Below are 18,178 nucleotides of genomic sequence, written 5' to 3' on the forward strand. Positions count from 1 at the left end.
AGACGTCATCCCTACAGGCTACTAGGAACACTTGGGAATCAATGGGCCATTGAGTTTGCTGGGTAATTTGCTTTGCAGGCTTCTAGAATTCAGGCCAAAGTTTGGTATAGGGAACGGCAAGTCTGATTGTTTGAAACAACTGTTTGGGTTAGTTAAAACATCTCTGCGATTGCAGAGAAAACAGTGGGAGTAGAGACATGCTTTTTTTTCCTTGTGAGCACAGATAGATGATCATTGAGAAAAGGGAAGTGCTAAGATAGGGATGAAACTTGGGGGCTGTGGGAGCAAAGCTTATGTTAGTGGGTGCTGAGTTGCTGTGTATTTTTCTTTCACCCAGTATAACAACTGCCTGGCCACACTTCCTTTTAAAACATAGTCAGGTTGTTGTTTTACAGTCATTAAGTACACTGCAAATAGAGGGAAAAGGTCCTTGAAAAAAGACAGGCTAAAATTGGGTGCCTGGTTCCTGGGTGGCTCAGTCATTTAACCAACTGATTCTTTTTTTTTTTTTTTTTTTTTAATGTTTATTTATTTTTGAGAGAGACAGAGACAGAAAGAGGGAGACACAGAATCCAAAGCAGGCTCCAGGCTCTGAGCTGACAGCACAGAGCCTGATGCGGGGCTTGCACTCACGAACCATGAGATCATGACCTGAGCTGAAGTCGGACACTTAACTGAGCCACTCAGGTCAGGTGCCCCAACCAACTGATTCTTGATTTCAGCCCAGGTCATGATCACATGGTCGGTTGGTTGGTCATGACATCAAGCCCTGCTTCGAGTTCTGCATTGAGCGTGGAGCCTGCCTGGAATTGTCTCTCTCCCTCCCTCACTGCCCCTCCCCTGCTCGCACGTACACTCTCTCAAAATAAACAAACTTTAAAAGAAGGCTAAAATTAAAATTTTCAGTTATAAATAAGGTCTGAGGATCTAATTACATTGTTGATTATAGTTGGCAACAGTGTATTGTATAACTGAAATTTGCAAGAGAATAGAAAGTGTTCTCACCCCCCTCCCCCCAAAAAGGTAAATATGTTAGGTGATAGATGTATTAACTAATTTGATGGGGGGGGGGGGATCTTTTTACAATGGATATGTGTATCAGTGATAGGTCGTATATTTTAAATACTTGAGGTACTATTGCTATCTCCATTTTACAGACAAGGCAACTGAGGACCTAAAGGTTAAGAAATTATTCAAGGTCACAAGGCTGATAAGGGATGGAACCAAGACTTGAACCCATGCAGTCTAAGAGGCTTTTCTCTTAACCGCTGTGTTAAACTGTGTATCTGTCTGTTCTGATGTCACACAGATAGGCAAATTCACAGGTGGGGAACCTTACTTCTGCTTTATCCTGGAAGCTCCACTCCAGCTGTTTCAGGGGTGTCAGTTTGGTTCAGGTCCTCCTACAAGAGATAAAACTGCCTTAAATAGCCTGTAAGGAGAACAGATAATTGGGTCCTGGGGTGACCTTGAGAGGAGAAGGCTGTATGGTGTGTTCAAAGTATGTTCTCTTCCTTTAGCTAATGGCTCGAGGTTAACTTATAAAATGTACATTTGTCATTTTTTTGAAATAGGACCTCTCCTAACAATTCTTCTTTTGTGCAAGCTAAATCATGTTAGCTTTGTCTTCGTATGTTCTGATGAACAATTATCACAGAAGAAATTGTGTACATATTTGGAACTGGAAGGGGGTGAGAATCCATAACATTGTGCAGACACAAAGGCATTTTGTGTCAAAACTTGTCAGTTTTTCCTACCGTATTTAGTGTTGCTTCTTTCTTGATGGTCCACAGATGAAATATGTGAATGAAAGATTTCAAGATGGAAAAAATAAAGAGGTGGTTCTCATGTGCATTGGCATCACTTCAGGAGTCGGACGGCTGCTCTTTGGCCGGATCGCAGATTATATGCCTGGTGTGAAGAAGGTTTATCTTCAGGTACTTTCTTAAGCTGCTTTTCCCCCAGCAGAATTATCTTTGTCACCTCATGTCTCATTATATGTATGTATGTGTTTGCTTAAATTCTTCTGTAAAAATTACAAATGTTTTCTAGAACCTAACTTCTACCAGCAGTTTTTCAAGGCCAAACTCAGTTATGAATTTTGGGTTTTCAACATGAGAAATTGGCGATCACACAACAAGCTTACTTGTTTTGTCACGGCACTCCACCAAATCAAGATGGTTTTTGCCCACTGCTTTTTCTAAGAAGAATGTTTTATTTCTGGCACAGTTCTCTTAGTCATGTGCCTTTTGCACCACCTTGTGAAATTCAGGGGCCTGTTTATTTTGAACTTTTTTACTGCAGATTGCCTCCTGGGTGTTGAGGGCTGTGCACTACGCAAATGCTAATTCCAAGCTCACACGGACACTCACTTGACAAGCACTTAAATGACTCCTCCGTGCCAGACACTGTGCTAAATGCTGCGGATGAAGCATGAAACATGGTCTGTGCCCTCAGTTAGTCGCTAATGGTCTCATGGGGAGACAGAGTTGCAGCAAAGTGGAATAATGGCTATGCTAGACGGGTGCTAGAAACATAGGCACCAACTATCTGAATCACTAGTGAGGCTCTGAGCAGGCTTCCTGGGCTGGTGTGGTATTAATAGGTGAGTGGCAGTCAGAAAGAGAAGGAAGATAGAGAAGTGTGTTCCAAGCAGAGGAAACCACATGGGCAAAGAGGGGGAGGTGTGACATAGTATATTATGTCTGTGAAACTGAGTGTTTGAATGGAATAAAGGGAGAGCGATAAACTGACTGGCTGGGGGGCGGGGGGGGGGGGGAGGGAGGTGGGGAGAGGCAGGAGCCGGGTTAGGAGAAGGATAACACTATCCTGAAATCTACCAGGAGCCACTAGAGGGTTTTAACTGAGGGAGTGACATGACAGTTGTATTTTATTAAGCTTAATGCAGTGGCTGTGAAGGGTGGATGACGTGGGAGGGCAGGAGCTCAGGCAGTCACAAAAGGCTACATGTTGTGCAGCTCTGTTTTGGTGGAGTGGCCAGAATAGGCAGTGCCACAGAGACAGAGTGGATTCCTGGTGGCCCGGGGTGGGCGGGGCTGGGGGTGGGGGGGCTGTGGGGAGTAACTGCTACAGGCTCTGGGGGTTCTTCCTGGGGTGATATATTCCAAAGTTAGGCAGTAGTGATAGTTGTACAACTTTGTAAATTCAGTAAAACGTACTGAATTATTTACTTTAAATGGGTGAATTTTATGGTATGTGAATTTATCTCTATCAAGCTGTTATTAAAAACAACAACAACAACAACAGAGTGGAAGCAGGGGTACTAGCTGGAGACCATTGAAGCAGTCTAGGCAGGAGGAACCAAGGCAGAAACACTGGCATCAAACAGTAAAATAGGGATATGGGAGTAAGAGTTTGACGGAGCCACCAAAGCTGGGTCTGAGATTTGTGGCTCCGGTAACAGAATGGATGGTTGTGCTATTGCGTTTAAGATGAGTCATTTCAGTAAATCGGAGTAAGATGTGGAGTTCACTTTTGCCATGTTAAATTTTTGGTGCTCATGGGAGAGCCATGTTGCGTCTGGAGCTCCTGAGAGATCCCAAGGGACCTGTGGGACTTTGGCATTCGTGGGCTGTATGGGTAAGCGGAGGACGAGGGATGTGCATGAAGACTGAAGGGAGTGGCCAGCTTAGTGGGAAAGAAGCAGGGCACAGAGTGTTTCAGGGACAGCAGTGGTCAGCAGTGTCGGTAGCTAGTGACAGGGCAAGCACATTAAAGGCTAAAAGGTTTTCATTGCATTTAGCAACAGAGTTTCAGTGGCATGGCAGGTGCTAAAGACTGATCATGATTAGCTGAAAAAATGGAAACGTAGACTACTTTGCCTAACAGCTTGGCTGTGGGAGGACAGTGAAGGCGAGCCCGGGGAAGGGGGCAATTTGGGATTGGGGAATTGAGCGTGCCAGCTCACTGTATAGATGGGAGGCAGTATTTGAGCTGGGCTTTGAAGTAGAGCTGGGATTTAGGTGCAGGAAAATGATTGGAAAAGGCATTCATTACAGATAAAGAAGCTTCCATTAGATGATTTGAAATAACCCAGCCGCCATTTATTGAGTACTTCCATGTGCCAGACAATGAACTAAGTGCCCCACATGCAATCTCCCTTGTTCCTTGCACCAGCCCTAAGAGGAAAGTATCGTTGTTATTTCCACTCAGAGGTACGAACCCTAAGGAACAGAGGCTGACTCACTGTGGGTGTCTGTGTGGAGGTCCCGGCAGCCAGCTGCAGAAAGGAGTCTGGTCACATAGCAGAAGGGAGAGTAGACAGCTGGTAGAGTGCTACTTTTACAAGTATTTACTGTATTATGATCGTTCCCCCCTTTTTTAGGACCTAACTGTGGGTATTCTTGTGGAACATTTGGTTTTGTTCTCAAGTGTCAAGAGAACCCTCTAATGGACATTCGATGCATTACAGACTTAAAAATACTTATTTTGAGAAAGAGAGCACACAAGCAGGGAGGGGAGGGGCAAAGAGAGAGAGGGAGAGAGAGAGAATCCTAAGTAGGCTCTACGCTGTCAGTGCAGAGCCTGACATGGGGCTTGAACTCACACACTGTGAAATCATGACCTGAGCCGAAATCAAGAGTCAGACACTTAACTGACTGAGCCACCCAGGCGCCCCTGTATTACAGACTTTCAGCTTCCTTTCATTCATGCAAAGGATTGTGTCTACTGTGTTCCAGCCTAGACCTTGGTGGGATGATACAAACAAGACACACGTGGTCCCTGAGTTCCTGGAGCAATACTGGAGGCAGGAAAAATGAAGAACTCAGGAAGACAGGGAGAGTGACAAGGGAAGAGGTTGGAAAGCTAGGAGGGGCCAGATTATACAGGGCCTTGAAAGTCAAATTGAAGAGATTTTGCTTTAAGTGTTGTGGGTCTTTGTTGGAGAATGAAGTGGTCTGATTTCACATTTTAAGTCACTGTGGTGGTTCTGTCTCTGGAGGATAGGTTACTGGGGTGGAAGCAGTAATCCATTCTCCACAGCAGCATATGCTGAGTCACGAGTGACATGACTGCATTTCAGAGAGCCTGTGAAGGAGAAAAAAGGCCTTCGGTGTGTCCTGTGTGTCCTGTGGCTGCTGGGAGTGCGCTCCTCCTGTGAACACAGTGGCACAGGAGCCAACACAGGCCTTGCCCGTGTGGCTACTGGACTCACTCCTTTGTATCACTCCCCTCCTCTGTCTCTCCTTTTTCCTGGCTTCCCTGCCCACCTGCCAACCATTCGGTGTGGCTTTTGATTCTTGGCTGTTCTCTGCTGTTGCCAGCTCCAGCTCTGTTTGCTTCCTCCTCTTTCTCTTTCCCTCAATGGCTGGCTGCCTTTTGGCCTAGCCTTTAAAAGTTGGAATGCTCCCACTCCTTACCTTGCTGTCGTTGGTGGTGCAGACATGCCCACTGCCTGCTTTTGTCTGTTATAGCCCAACTCCTCCCTGTCTCCTAGCAGCTGGGCACAGATCACACCTCACAGCCTCCCACACGGTCTAATTTCTGGTCACAGGCATCTTGGGTTTGGGAGGCTGCGCAGCAGAAAAGCACACAGGCTCTGGAGACACGAGTTCAGCCCAGTCCTTGCACCAGCCGTGTTCAGAACTGGCAGAGGGCTGTGGTAAGGATTCATGGTGACAGCTTATGTAAAGTGCCAGCCCAGAGTGGAGGATTAATGCATCCTTCCTTTTATTGTGTGGTTGGCGAGGGGCAGACAGGGGGAGAATCCCAAGCAGGCTCCAAGCTGCCAGCACAGAGCCCAACGCAGGGCTCGAACTCACGAAACCGTGAGATCATGACCTGAGCCAAAATCAAGAGTCAGATGCTTAACCAACTAAGCAACCCAGGCGTCCCCTTTTTATTTCATCAAATACTGAAGCAAATCCTGATTTGGAACAGATCTTAAGAAAGAAGACTTTGGTTATCCTGAACTAGAGATCTTTGCTTATAGATCACTTAGCTTATAGATCACTTACATTTTGCTTAAGAGTTCTGAATTTAAACTCTATCAAGGTCCTGGTTTCCAGGTATTTTCAGCTAACATTTTGTTTTTTATTATTTCTTTTGAGAGAGAGAGGGACAGAGAGAGAGCACAAGGCGGGAGGGAGGAACAGAGAGAGAGGGAGAGAGAGAGAATCCACACTGTCAGCACAGAGCCCAATGTGGGGCTCAGACTCATGAACTGTGAGATCATGACCTGAGCTGAAATCAAGAGTCAGACACTTAACTGAGCCACCCAGGCGCCCCCAGCCTAACAGTTTTAAATGCTGAAGAGATGACTGAATTGCATTATATGGAATTATAATGGTGAAAGTCTTTCTGCTCTGGGTTCCTAGCCAGAGGCCCTGAAAGTCTGGAAACTTTATATTGAATAAATTTGTAGGAGCAACACTTGAACCTAACTGTGGCCAGCTGTATGTCTGCCTCTGAAAATGCCTCCTGCTTATTCAGGTGCAGCTCATTTTTCCTCTTGAGCTATACTTAGATTCCTGAGCAGAACTTAAACTGACATTTCTCCAAGAATGTTCTCTTTGTGATAGAAATAGGGAAGGGTAATATAAAAAAAACAATTTTTTTTTGTTCTTAAAGTATGTAAACTAACTCAAGCAAGGGGTTATTCTTCTAAAGCCTATAATATTGTGACAGAAGATATTTCCTTGGATGGTTTTAAGAAAACAAAAGCAAGAAATACATCTCAACTGTCAATGCCTTATTAAATTAAATGTCATTGACAGAGATTAGAGGAGAATTAGGAGCCTCTGAATACCTTATTTAAATCTAACCAGAGTTGCTGTGTTTGAGGAGAGGAAAACAGACTGTAGTAATACCAAATTTATTCATCTTTCAAAATGGGGCATCTACAAATCAATATTTGATGTATGGATCAATATATTTTTTAATAGGTTTAATTTATTTAGCAATCTCTACACCTAACATGGGGCTCAAACTCACGACCCTGAGATCAAGAGTTGCATGCTCTTCTGACTGGGCCAGGCAGGTACCCGTGGATCAGTACTTATTTGGGGAAGTGATGAAGTATGGAACCTCTCATATGAACAGTTTGCAAGCTATTTTCTGAGAAATGCTAAAGAATAAATGTGTAAATTCCTGTGAACTCCATTCTTAAAGAAAAACCAAGAAATTTTACTTTTAAATAAAAATTTCTATTTAAGTTATTAAAATTTAACAGTTTCAAATAATAACTAACAATTACTGCCAAGTAATTAAAAAAGAAGATAATATAGTTTGGATTGAGGAGAACTTGTAGTCAGGTAAAGTATTAAGAAATGATATGGTTCAAATATATAGTAATAAATTCAAAACTCTTAAGTGAATGATTTTTTACAAAACTTACCAAAGAACAAAAATTGCAAGGGGCCAACGATGTATAGAAAAATCAGGATAACCACCAAAAGTAAAGCACCTGGGTCTCATGTTACATAAGTTTGTTCAAGAAAAACATTCATTTATTGAGCACAGTTGACTTTGTACCAAGTAGTATGCTAGGATTTCACTAATTCACTCTGGTTCTCTTATCTTGGAAGAGATTTGTACTAAACAAAATAGTAAAAGAACAGGAAACATTCAAAGAAAAGAATATTCTTGAAAGCTAACACATAGCATAGTTACAGTGGCATGGTTGTGAATGTTTGGTCTGTGGCAATGTGGCCTCACAGTGTCCTGAAGTTTTATTGTAGATCCTCTGGAGTTTGTGATAATAGAGATAAGTTTCTAAGATTCAAATGACTTTCCATGTTTATCTCCTTTTATGTTTTGCAGGTAGAGTTAAAAAATGCATATACAATTAAGACTATTATATGGTTATTTTATCAATAACTCCTGAAATCTTTACCTACTTATGAATTTCAACCCACTTTCTACATTTTGATTTATTTTTAGATCTGTTTGTATAGATGGAAAGCATCAGGAAGCCTTTTTACTGGCTCAAGGTCACAGAATGCTGGAACCTGGTCTTGTTCCTCTGGGCCTTTAGTTCTTTCCAACCTATCAGGCCGCAAGCCCAATAATATCCATGCAAGAAATTCTGTATGTGGTTTCATTGAAGTTGGGGTAGAGACGAAGATGTTTAAGTAGAAAATAAAAAATCAGGAGAATGGGAGATTGTGTTCTTTGGAAAATGTGAGTGCCAGGCTTATTTTTCAACAACCAACTCGGAGTCTTATACTAATCATTATACCATAAAGCCATGTTTTAACCATGAAGAAAAATTTTCAGTTGCATGGTGTGATGGTGTCGAAAAGAGATCTAACCTGGAGTTTGAAACTTTTTTCAAGAGCATGTTTCTTATTGTGGGGTCAGTGGACCACTTGTGTTAAAGTCATCTGGAGAGCTTGGCCAGACTGCTATTCCTGTATCCCTTCACTCAGTCTGCAGCTTCAGGAACTCCTCAGGTAATCCTGATGTGTACTAGGTTGTGAGGGGCTGCCCTGAGGTGAGCTACCGAGCTTGGTACGCTGTAGGTGTGCCTAGTGGGTCCTAGGAAAAACAGAATAGGCAAAGATGGTGATCCAGATGGCTGCTTCATGGTCTTTCCCTTCCCCCCACCCCCCTGTCACTGAAGGGTATCCTCTAGGAACAGTAGTTCCTTCTGCTCTCTACTACTACCTGTGTAGACCAAGGGTTCCAGGATGGGCATGCTTGGGCGCATTACTACCCCTCTTCCAGAATCACTATCTGCATCTGTAAAATGGGCACAATATTAGTATCCACTTCATAAAGTTGTTAGGAGATTATTAAAGTGCTTAGAACAGTGCCTGGCATTTAATAAACAAGAAATGATAGCTGCTATTATATGCATATTTTTCAAAAGCTTGATGCATTTTGAAACATTTCTTCTGCTGCCTAGTGAATTGTCCAGTTTTAATTCGTTCTTTGCCTAAAGAAAGTTATTGAATTGTTTGCTTCTTTTTTTGTGTTCACCATACTTGGAATATACAACTATGGCAACATCTAGAACACTTGATGTGCACTTGTTTCACGTGTTCATCTCCCCACAGCCCAAGGGTAGGGACCAGGTATTATTCACATAGCACACGGCACAGAGCTACCAAATGGCAGGCAAAATTAAGTGTTCGGTTCTATTAACTACTCTAACGTTAAAATGAAAGTATTCCGTGGCTCAAAATATTTCCAGACCTTAACTCTGGAGGTTTAAATAGGATATACCTATGCTGTATCACCAGAAAACAGTGTTTGAAAGTATCATTTGATAATCATATTGATTTACACTATCAAGTAAAATAGGATTAGAAAATTTAGTTCTTCAATGTTATAGCAGAATAATTTGTTTTTCATTGCATATTATACATATTTCCTATGACCGTCAGAATTTAATTAGAATTTGAATAATCAAAATTCAGTACATATTTGTATAATACCTATCAAATCATAGTTACTTATTTTAATCTCTCACTTGGTCTGAATATCTGGAATATGTCTGGAATATTGGCAGGCAATGTATTCTAAATTATTTAAATATCTAAACCTTACATCATTGCATTCCCCGAATTGGAAGCTTTGTGATCTGATCTGATCTTCCTGGCATATTTTCCGTTTGCAAAGGACTAACACCAGTAGAGTATAATTTCAAAATCAGATGTTTGATTAATGAATTTGAGCCAATACTCAAAGAACAGATATTTATTGAGTGCTGACCAGGTGCAAGATTCTTAAACCTTAGAATATCTAGTCCAAAGAGGACTTGTACAGATTCTGACCTCAAAGAACTTACAGGCTGGAGGGGAACGTAAATATGTAAAAATACTTACTTTATTCTTAATGGAAATTTTAAGAAAGTGCTAGGGGAACTTAGGGGAGATGATTATGGGGATTGATTACATAAAATCAAGGTGAATTGGGCCAGGGAGGCAACTCTTCCAGGGAGGAGTCAGTTAATATTCCTAGGCATGCATGTTGCTCAGTAATTGCAACATATACTTTTCCTGAGAGCAGAGTTGACATTGTGGTGGTGTCTTATTCTAGGTACTCTCCTTTTTCTTCATTGGTCTGATGTCCATGATGATTCCCCTATGTGGTGTCTTTGGGGCCCTCATTGCTGTCTGTCTCATCATGGGTCTCTTCGATGGATGCTTCATTTCCATTATGGCTCCCATTGCCTTTGAGTTAGTTGGTGCCCAGGATGTTTCTCAAGCAATTGGATTTCTACTTGGATTCATGTCTATACCCATGACTGTGGGCCCACCTATTGCAGGTAAATGTAATGGTTCTCCAGTAATTATATGTAAAATATATTATGATTTATTGGTTGGTGGTCTTTTGCTTTTGTATGTGCCTTATTGATAACATTTTTAATAAGACCAGCTGTAGATGGCATGTTGAAAAAGTTTGCTGAGGAGTCTCTCTTATCCTTATTGATAATCTGACACACTCAGTAAAATGTGTAATTGCAATCTTCTGGGCTTTAAGCTTTTACAATTCCTGTATTTCACTTAGTATGTGTTTTGGAGAAATGGGAACATAGTTTCTTTAAAAAAAGAGGTGAAGATTCTAAAAGATTTCTAAATATGTATGCTTTGGGCAAGAGATCGTATCCCCCCTAGAAATAATTAATGAAAAATACCATTTAGTGGAAACAACTCAAGTGTTCATCAGTGGATGAATGGACAAACAAAATGTGGTGCAGCCATAACGGGATATTATTCGGCCATAAAAAGGAATGAAGTATTGTACCAATACATGCTACCAGGTGATGAACCTTGAGAACATTATGCTAAGTGAAAGAAGCACAAATACAAAAGGTCACATACTGTATGATTTTATTGATATGAAATATCCAGAATAGGTAAATCCACAGAGGCAGAGAGCAGATTGGTGGTCTCCAGGGGCTGGAGGGAAGGGGGAGTAGGGAATAACTGCTTAACGGGTATGGCATTTCCTTCTGGTGTGATAAAAATACCTGGGGACTAGATAGAGGTGGCGGTTATACAACACTGTGAATGTGGTAAGTGCCACAGAAATGGTTAATTTATGTTATGATGCATTTCACCTTTAGAAATCTTCTCAATAGCATAAAATTGTCTCATGTTCAATATCACTGGGGTGCCAGTGAATTATTAGATTAGAATCTGATAAAATTAGGATAAAATTCAAATGTATTTATTATCGTTGGTGTTTGGCACGTAAGGGGCTCAGAGAAAGTTCATTCTCGTGTCCAGAATCGCACATATCTAGCAACTTTTCCCGCTGGGAACCTAGTCACGAATCAAGCACACAGAGTCACTAAAGGTCACAGTCTCCCTGTAGCAGGAGAACCCTCCAGCCCTTCTTTCCCTGCCTGCAGGTAATAGACTATTCACACTATTTTTACACCTTACAAACGTAGATTTCTAGGGTTTCCAAGTCAAAAGCAGATAATAAGCAGCACTTTGGTAGGAATGGTGTTTGCAACTAGAAATAACTGAGAACAGACCAAGAATAAGGAGATAACTGGAAACTTCCTAAGTTGGCAGAACAGCACCCAGCAACTGGCAGCAGAAAGCTCTTGACTCCTCAGGAGCTTCTGATGGATCATAGTATTACAGTCCAAACATGATGACTGGTGTTCATAAGGAAGGAAAGGGTCAGTATATAAGGAATATTCTGACTCAGAAGATAAGAAAATTGTAGATTTAGATACATTGTATATTTTATGTTTCTATCGAGAATAAATGCACACTTCATGTGTCGGTACTTGACAGATTCTCAGCTGTTTATTTAGAAAAGTCAGATACTCCATACAGTTTGTTCCCTGGACATTTCTGATAACTTAGGTCTTATGGTAAAAGTTACAAAAGTTTAAAAACACTAAGATAGGGGCACCTGGGTGACTCATTTGCTTAAGTGTCCGGCTCTTGGTTTTCGCTTGCGTCATGGTCTCGCGGTTTGTGGGTTCAAGCCCCACTGGGTTCTGCACTGACACTGAGGAGCCTGCTTGGGATTCTCTCTCTCTGCCCCTCCCCTGCGCACGTGTGCGCGCTCTCTCTCTCTCGAAAATAAATAAATAAACGTTAAAAAAAAAAAAAAACCACTAGGATAACTTTTAAAATCTGGATTTTGTGGGGTGTCTGGCTGGCTCAGTTGGTAGAGTATGTGACTCTTGATCTTGGGGTTATAAGTTCGAGCCCCATGCTGGGTGTAAAGGTTACTTAAAAAATAAAATCTTAAAAAAAATTTTTTTTAATGTTTTTATTTATTTTTGACAGAGAGAGACAGAGCACATGTGGGGAAGCAGCAGAGAGAGAGGGAGACGCAGAATCTGAAGCAGGCTCTAGGCTCTAAGCTATCAGCACAGAGCCCGACGGGGGGCTGGAACTAATGAACTACGAGATCATGACCTGAGCTGAAGTCAGACATTTTACCAACTAAGCCACCCAGGCACCCCAAGAATAAAATCTTTTTTAAAAAACCTGGATTTTGTTAGAGAAATTAGAAATAAGGAGTATTCAAAATAACCGTTTTTAGAAGCAGAGCCCAAGGATCTCTGTTTTATGTTTTAAGCAAAAAACATAAGAATATATGTTTTACTCCCACGTGCTGATAAATGTATGTAACAGTCTTTTTCATCCTCTTAGATCTATAATTTTTGTTACGATTTCGGATCATAATTTTAAATATAGTTTCATGTTATTTCATAAACAAATAGGCCTAAGAAAGATGTGAAATGTAGACGTTGTAAGGACCATTACACCAAAGGTCAGAATACCCCAAATGGCCTTTGAATAGTTTTGAGAAAGCCAAAGCTTGGTTGCGAATATTTTTTTCCATGTAATAACTTGGTGTAAAAACCCATAGGCTTGTAGTCTGTGACGAGATTAAAGATCTAAGATCTTTTCCTTCCTCCTATCAGGAAAGGTTTATACCTCAGACCCATTTCCTAGGCAATGTCTGATATTTGAGATGGTTGAACTAGTCCTGCTGAGATGAAGTTGTTAGCTTAGGAGGAGGCCATCAGTGTGATTGATCTGAGACCCCTAAGAGCCACACTTGGTTTTCTCTTGGTGACAGTTTTTTCCCTTCCCAGGGTTACTTCGTGACAAGCTGGGCTCCTACGATGTGGCATTCTACCTCGCTGGAATCCCTCCCCTTATTGGAGGTGCTGTTCTTTGTTTTATCCCATGGATCCACACTAAGAAGCAAAGAGAGATTGGTAAAACCACTGGAGGAGAAAAGATGGAGAAAATGTTGGAGAACCAGAACTCTCTGCTGTCAAGCTCACCTGGAATCTTTAAGAAAGAATCTGACTCTGTTATTTAATGTCTTATATACCTCCAACCAGACTGGACTTGCTTTCGGAAGTTTAAGCAAGTTTCCCTTTTATATGAATTGCAAATTTCCTATTTTTTTAATTACATCTTAAGAATAGCACAATAATTGGGAAATAGAACCCTTATTACTACAAGAACCATTTCTGCCACTGAATAGCTAGCTGTTTGATATTTCCATGAGTTTGGGGGCAGAGACTATGGTATATGAAAACATGTCTGAAAGTCAAATATTAAGAGAATTGAAGCTATTCCAAAGCAACTTTGGAAACTGTGAATGCTAATAAGCTTATACAAATATTTAAAAATACCTCGGGGCGCCTGGGTGGCTCAGTTGGTTGAGCGTCCGACTTCGTTCGGCTCAGGTCGTATTCTTGCTGTTCGTGGGTTCAAGCCCCGCATCAGGCTCTGTGCTGACAGCTCGGAGCCTGGAGCCTGCTTCGGATTCTGTGTCTCCCTCTCTCTGCCCCTCCCCTGCTTGCACTCTGTCTCTCTCTCTCTCTCTCTCAAAAATAAATAAATGTTTTAAAAAAAATTAAAAAAAAAATACCTCACGCTATACTGAAAGGGTTGCAATTTGGTTAGGACTGGAAATAACGTTTATCGTCTCACATGGTGTTTTTAGTTCTGGTATCTCCGTTTTAATTTCTTCTGCTATTTGGAAACTTTTTACCTTTAAGCCTGGATTCTAGATAACGTCAGACCTACCTAAACCTCAAGTCTATGTTAAAGCTGCTTGCCTGCTGTTAAGTAAGATACGAAATTAAGTTATCCTGACTTGCTTCGGTGTCAGGGGAACTTCTTGGTGCTGATGGTAACACTGTGTTCAGATTCAGTACATGTGAGATGAAAAGGATCCTGTTCATTAGGGCAGAGCAATTTGGAAATCAGGCGCTTCTTCCACTTACTTTTTGTTCTCTTTTGGTTTGCAGTATGTTTTACTCAGGTAGCCAGAAACACCCCAAATTTCTGAAATTGTTTCAATGTTAACAATAAAGTAAAATAGAATGAATGAAAGAGATTCTGGCAGTTTTAACATAGAATTTTTCTGACTTCTGACTTTGTTGGCACTAGACTTGACATTTCAGCAGAGTCTTACCGAGCATGTTATCAAGTTGCAGTTTCAGGTGCAAATGGCGAAAAAAATCTTTTAATCATGCAGAAGGTATTTCTGGTGGAAATAATTGCTCAAATTGGTTTATAAAATTAATGGGTCTTGAAAGGTTAAAAGCACTTATAAAGAGAAATAACTTCTGTATTTCTCAAACTTTCTGGCAAAAATTTGCACTCATCAGTATTTATCCTAGCATGCTCCCCATTAACATTCCCAATATTTTTTCTATTTATACAAAAACACTTGTATGAAAGCTATTAAAGTTTTAAGGACCTAAACATTAAAACCGAAGTCATGCCATGACCTATACTCGTCTACAAAAAACTAAGAACAATTTCCTCATCCTGAAACTATACTTTAGTACCACATGTTTCTTATTTATGTCTTTGAAAATTAATAATATGCAAAGTATATTTAATTCCTAAGTATAAATGTGTATTAGAGCTTCCTCAAACGTAGCTTGTTCACTTGGGAAGAATGCTGTCTTTTTCTAAAGCACCTTCAGGATCCATAGGTTTCTAACTTCTCTGGATGGACAGAAACTTAATCTATTATCTCCCTGCTTTTCTTTTCAGCTTCTATTGTTTCTTTGCCTCTAGCTGAGGATATAGGTACCTGAAGAGCATATGAATTTGTAGTTGTTGACGGGGGTGGGGCAGGGCACACAGGGGGCTGGAGGGAAGTGAGGCAGTTAATTAAACAGCTAGAAAAACCCCAAAGTTCAAAATAGGAATGCTGAATGCGGAATTTATTTTTAATAGGATTTTAAGTGATTTTTTTATTGTGAAGACATCACTTAGCCATTTACTACATACACATGGTTGCAACTTCCAGTACTTCTATATTTCATATTTAGGAAACTTGGGGAATTTGTTTTTTGGAAGGTTCTGTTGCTTAAAAGAACAACTATATTTTGACCATACTGCCCTTTCATATTCTTATTTTAAAGCTTTTAGAAAATGACTTAGAAATGATAATGTAAGATATTATTGGATTCATTTATTCACACCCAGTTACATAAAACATTATTTCCTGATTATTATCAGTACTTTTGAGAACATACAACGAAGATCAATCATCAAACTTGCCATTAGAAACATTTTTTTTTGATAGTTTTAGCATAGACTCCTAAGACTGCCTCACCCCCTTTTTACAGAAAGAATTCTAAAAGAGAAAATTTGCTCTGTAAAGACCTCCAAAATGTTTTCCCTTTCAAAATTTGGCTGATTTTAGAAAGAAAAAAAAGTAACAATCTGACTTGCTCTTGCTTGGTTAGTTTCCATAATAAAAGAGCAAAGTGACTGAAGTATTAATAGTATTTAGTATAGTATTTAGATCTCAGAATATTTTGTGTACAGTATTACACATATGCAGCTTTCAGTCTAATGGAATGAATTAAATGGGATCTATGATACTGAAAGAGCTCCACTATAATAGACTGTTATGGGGAGGTCTGTGCTGTAATAATATAAAGTTAAAAAGTATAAACGATGCTGAATTCTATAAAATGCATATTTCATAACATGTTGTTTGGTACAAAAAGTTCTAGAAGTCTGAAGTTTAAAGATAAAATGAAAAATACTAATATTCATAAGGATTTGTGTTTTAGACAAGAAATAGTACCATAATCTTTCAAAGTAAATCCTTTGTAATCTCTGAACAGAGTGTTACTATTGCAATAAAGTGACTCGATGGGCCTAAATTTTTTGGTTCAATCCAGACACTTTTTTGAGAGGAAAAGAATAGAGTCAGAACTCTGCTTTCTATCTCATCATCCTAATTCTGATAAAACTCAGCAAATTCTCAAATTCAAAGGTTCTGGTATTTGAGGCCAACAACATAAAGGGAGCAACTGTTTGCTCCCTTTACAGAGACTCTGGATCAGGTACTATTGCCTATGGATCTTCCAGAAACATTGCAGTTAAATTTTACTGTGGTAGACGTTATTAGGATCCATCCATTTCAGTAGTAATAAACCACCCAGATCGATACTTTATTCAAAATTTATAAATTTCTTTGATCCCAGTTAAAATCCTTAGTCTACAGTCCTACGACAAGACTTGTAATATCCACTGGAAGTTGCATCATGCTTGCATTAAGCTTCAAATTCTATCCGTAAATAGAAACAAGACTTCATTTGTACTTCCTGATCCATTGTATCTGTTTATACATGTTTGCAGAAGATCCCCTCCCAAGTATGAAGAAAACCTTAACTCTGTTGGCTTCAACTTTCCACACTTTTAAAGTAAATGTACACCTAATTGTAAATAAACATAGGTTTGTCTTTACTTATGGTAATTCTAATCCTTTCAACTGCATTTAAGAATATTTTAATTTGTACCATTGTTATTTACAAACCACTTTATGTCCAAATGACTTTTGTGCTTAAGTGAATAGAAAACTGAATAGAAAATGTGATTAGGGGTAGGCAACCTCCAGCATGGGTAGCATAAGGGAAGTTCCTGGCCATGCACTTTTCCACCTTTTTTTTTTTTTTAATATTTATCCATTTTTGAGGTGGGGTTGGGGACAGAGAATCTGAAGTGAGCTCCCTGCTGACAAGCAGAGAGCCTGATGTGGGGGTGGGGCTTGAACCCACAGACCTCAAGATCATGACCTGAGCTGAAGTCGGATGCTTAACCAACTGAGCCACCAAGGCACCCCCCTACCCTTTCTTAGGCCTCATTTGTTTCCTCTTCCTATTATCTTTATCCTTATCATTCTTTCCCCCTTTACTTCCCTCTGTCTTTCAAAAACCTGCTCAAGAGTCCATTGACATCCTTGCTTAGTTCCACTGGCTGTTTAGTTGCACTACTTACTGGTCCCTATGGCTTCACAGGATGAAATCGCATCCAGTTTCACGTCACCTGTCACCTGGTAGAATAGCTTACTCTCAGCCTTCAACTTAGAGTTCTATTGGTCTCCATTGAAAAAATTGTTTAATTGTGTGATTAAAATTTGGGGAGGAAGTGATAGGTGTTATATATTTGGCATCTTTTGTGCTAATATATAAAACTTTATTTAAATGTTTAATGCTTTCAGAGAAAAGATCAAGTTCTCAAATATTTTCAGAGAGCATAATTTTTTACTTTGATTTTCATATTCCATTGAGAGCACATCATGGAGGATGCTGTGGAATGTAGTGGCCTCTCAGAGACGGCTCCTAATGAAATCTGCTGCAGGCTGATACTTTATGGTAAAGGGTGTTAAATTCCCAGAGCCTAGAGGTACAAGTGGAAAGGATAAGTTAATTAGCTCTAGTTTAAAAAATAGGTAAAAAGGGATGCCCTGTAAACAGGGTGGTTCAGTCAGTTAATCCGCCTCTTGGTTTCAGCTCAGGTCATGATCTTGCAGTTCATAGGATTGAGCCCAGCATCAGGTTCTGTGCCGACAGTGCAGAGCCTGCTTGGGATTCTCTCTCTCCCTCTGCCTGCCCCCCACCTCTTTCTCAAAATAAATAAAATAAACTTTAAAAAAAAAATGTAAACAATCAGGGGCGCCTGGGTGGCTCAGTTGGTTGAGCATCCAACTTCAGCTCAGATCACGATCTCACAATTTGTGAGTTCGAGCTCTGTGCTGACAGCTCAGAGCCTGGAGCCTGCTTTGGATTCTGTGTCTCCCTCTCTCTCTGTTCCTCCCCCACTCACAATCTGTCTTTCTCTCTCTCTCAAAATAAAAACATTAAAACAAATTTTTTTTAAATATGTAAACAATTTAAGTTTTAGACTCCTTAGGAAATTTCTAATTGAAAACTTCATCATTGCTGGCATAAACATTAAGG

The 18,178-nt window shown here is 40.2% G+C and overlaps 1 protein-coding gene and 1 long non-coding RNA gene across 11 annotated transcripts in view; one reads left to right on the forward strand and one right to left on the reverse strand.

Annotated features, from left to right (window-relative positions):
* Window positions 1-13,597, forward strand: part of SLC16A10 (solute carrier family 16 member 10) — a 112,141-nt gene extending 98,544 nt beyond the window's left edge. Inside the window, exons 4-6 of the mRNA XM_042939613.1 lie at window positions 1,794-1,937; window positions 10,006-10,234; window positions 13,043-13,597. Coding sequence (XP_042795547.1) covers window positions 1,794-1,937; window positions 10,006-10,234; window positions 13,043-13,275 — 606 coding nt within the window. The 3' untranslated portion in view covers window positions 13,276-13,597. The remainder of the gene's footprint in view (window positions 1-1,793; window positions 1,938-10,005; window positions 10,235-13,042) is intronic.
* Window positions 1-18,178, reverse strand: part of LOC122220284 — a 58,274-nt gene that overhangs the window by 15,778 nt on the left and 24,318 nt on the right. For 7 of the 10 annotated variants that reach the window (XR_006202769.1, XR_006202775.1, XR_006202766.1 and 4 more), the window contains 4 exons: window positions 8,629-8,703; window positions 8,274-8,499; window positions 1,758-1,911; window positions 1,340-1,403 (listed from right to left, as the gene is read on the reverse strand). This is a non-coding gene — a long non-coding RNA (uncharacterized LOC122220284). The remainder of the gene's footprint in view (window positions 1-1,339; window positions 1,404-1,757; window positions 1,912-8,273; window positions 8,500-8,628; window positions 8,704-18,178) is intronic. The other 3 variants (XR_006202772.1, XR_006202770.1, XR_006202771.1) reach the window with 2 other exon arrangements.

This window comes from Panthera leo, chromosome B2 (assembly GCF_018350215.1).
Source record: "Panthera leo isolate Ple1 chromosome B2, P.leo_Ple1_pat1.1, whole genome shotgun sequence".
Taxonomy (NCBI): domain Eukaryota; kingdom Metazoa; phylum Chordata; class Mammalia; order Carnivora; family Felidae; genus Panthera; species Panthera leo.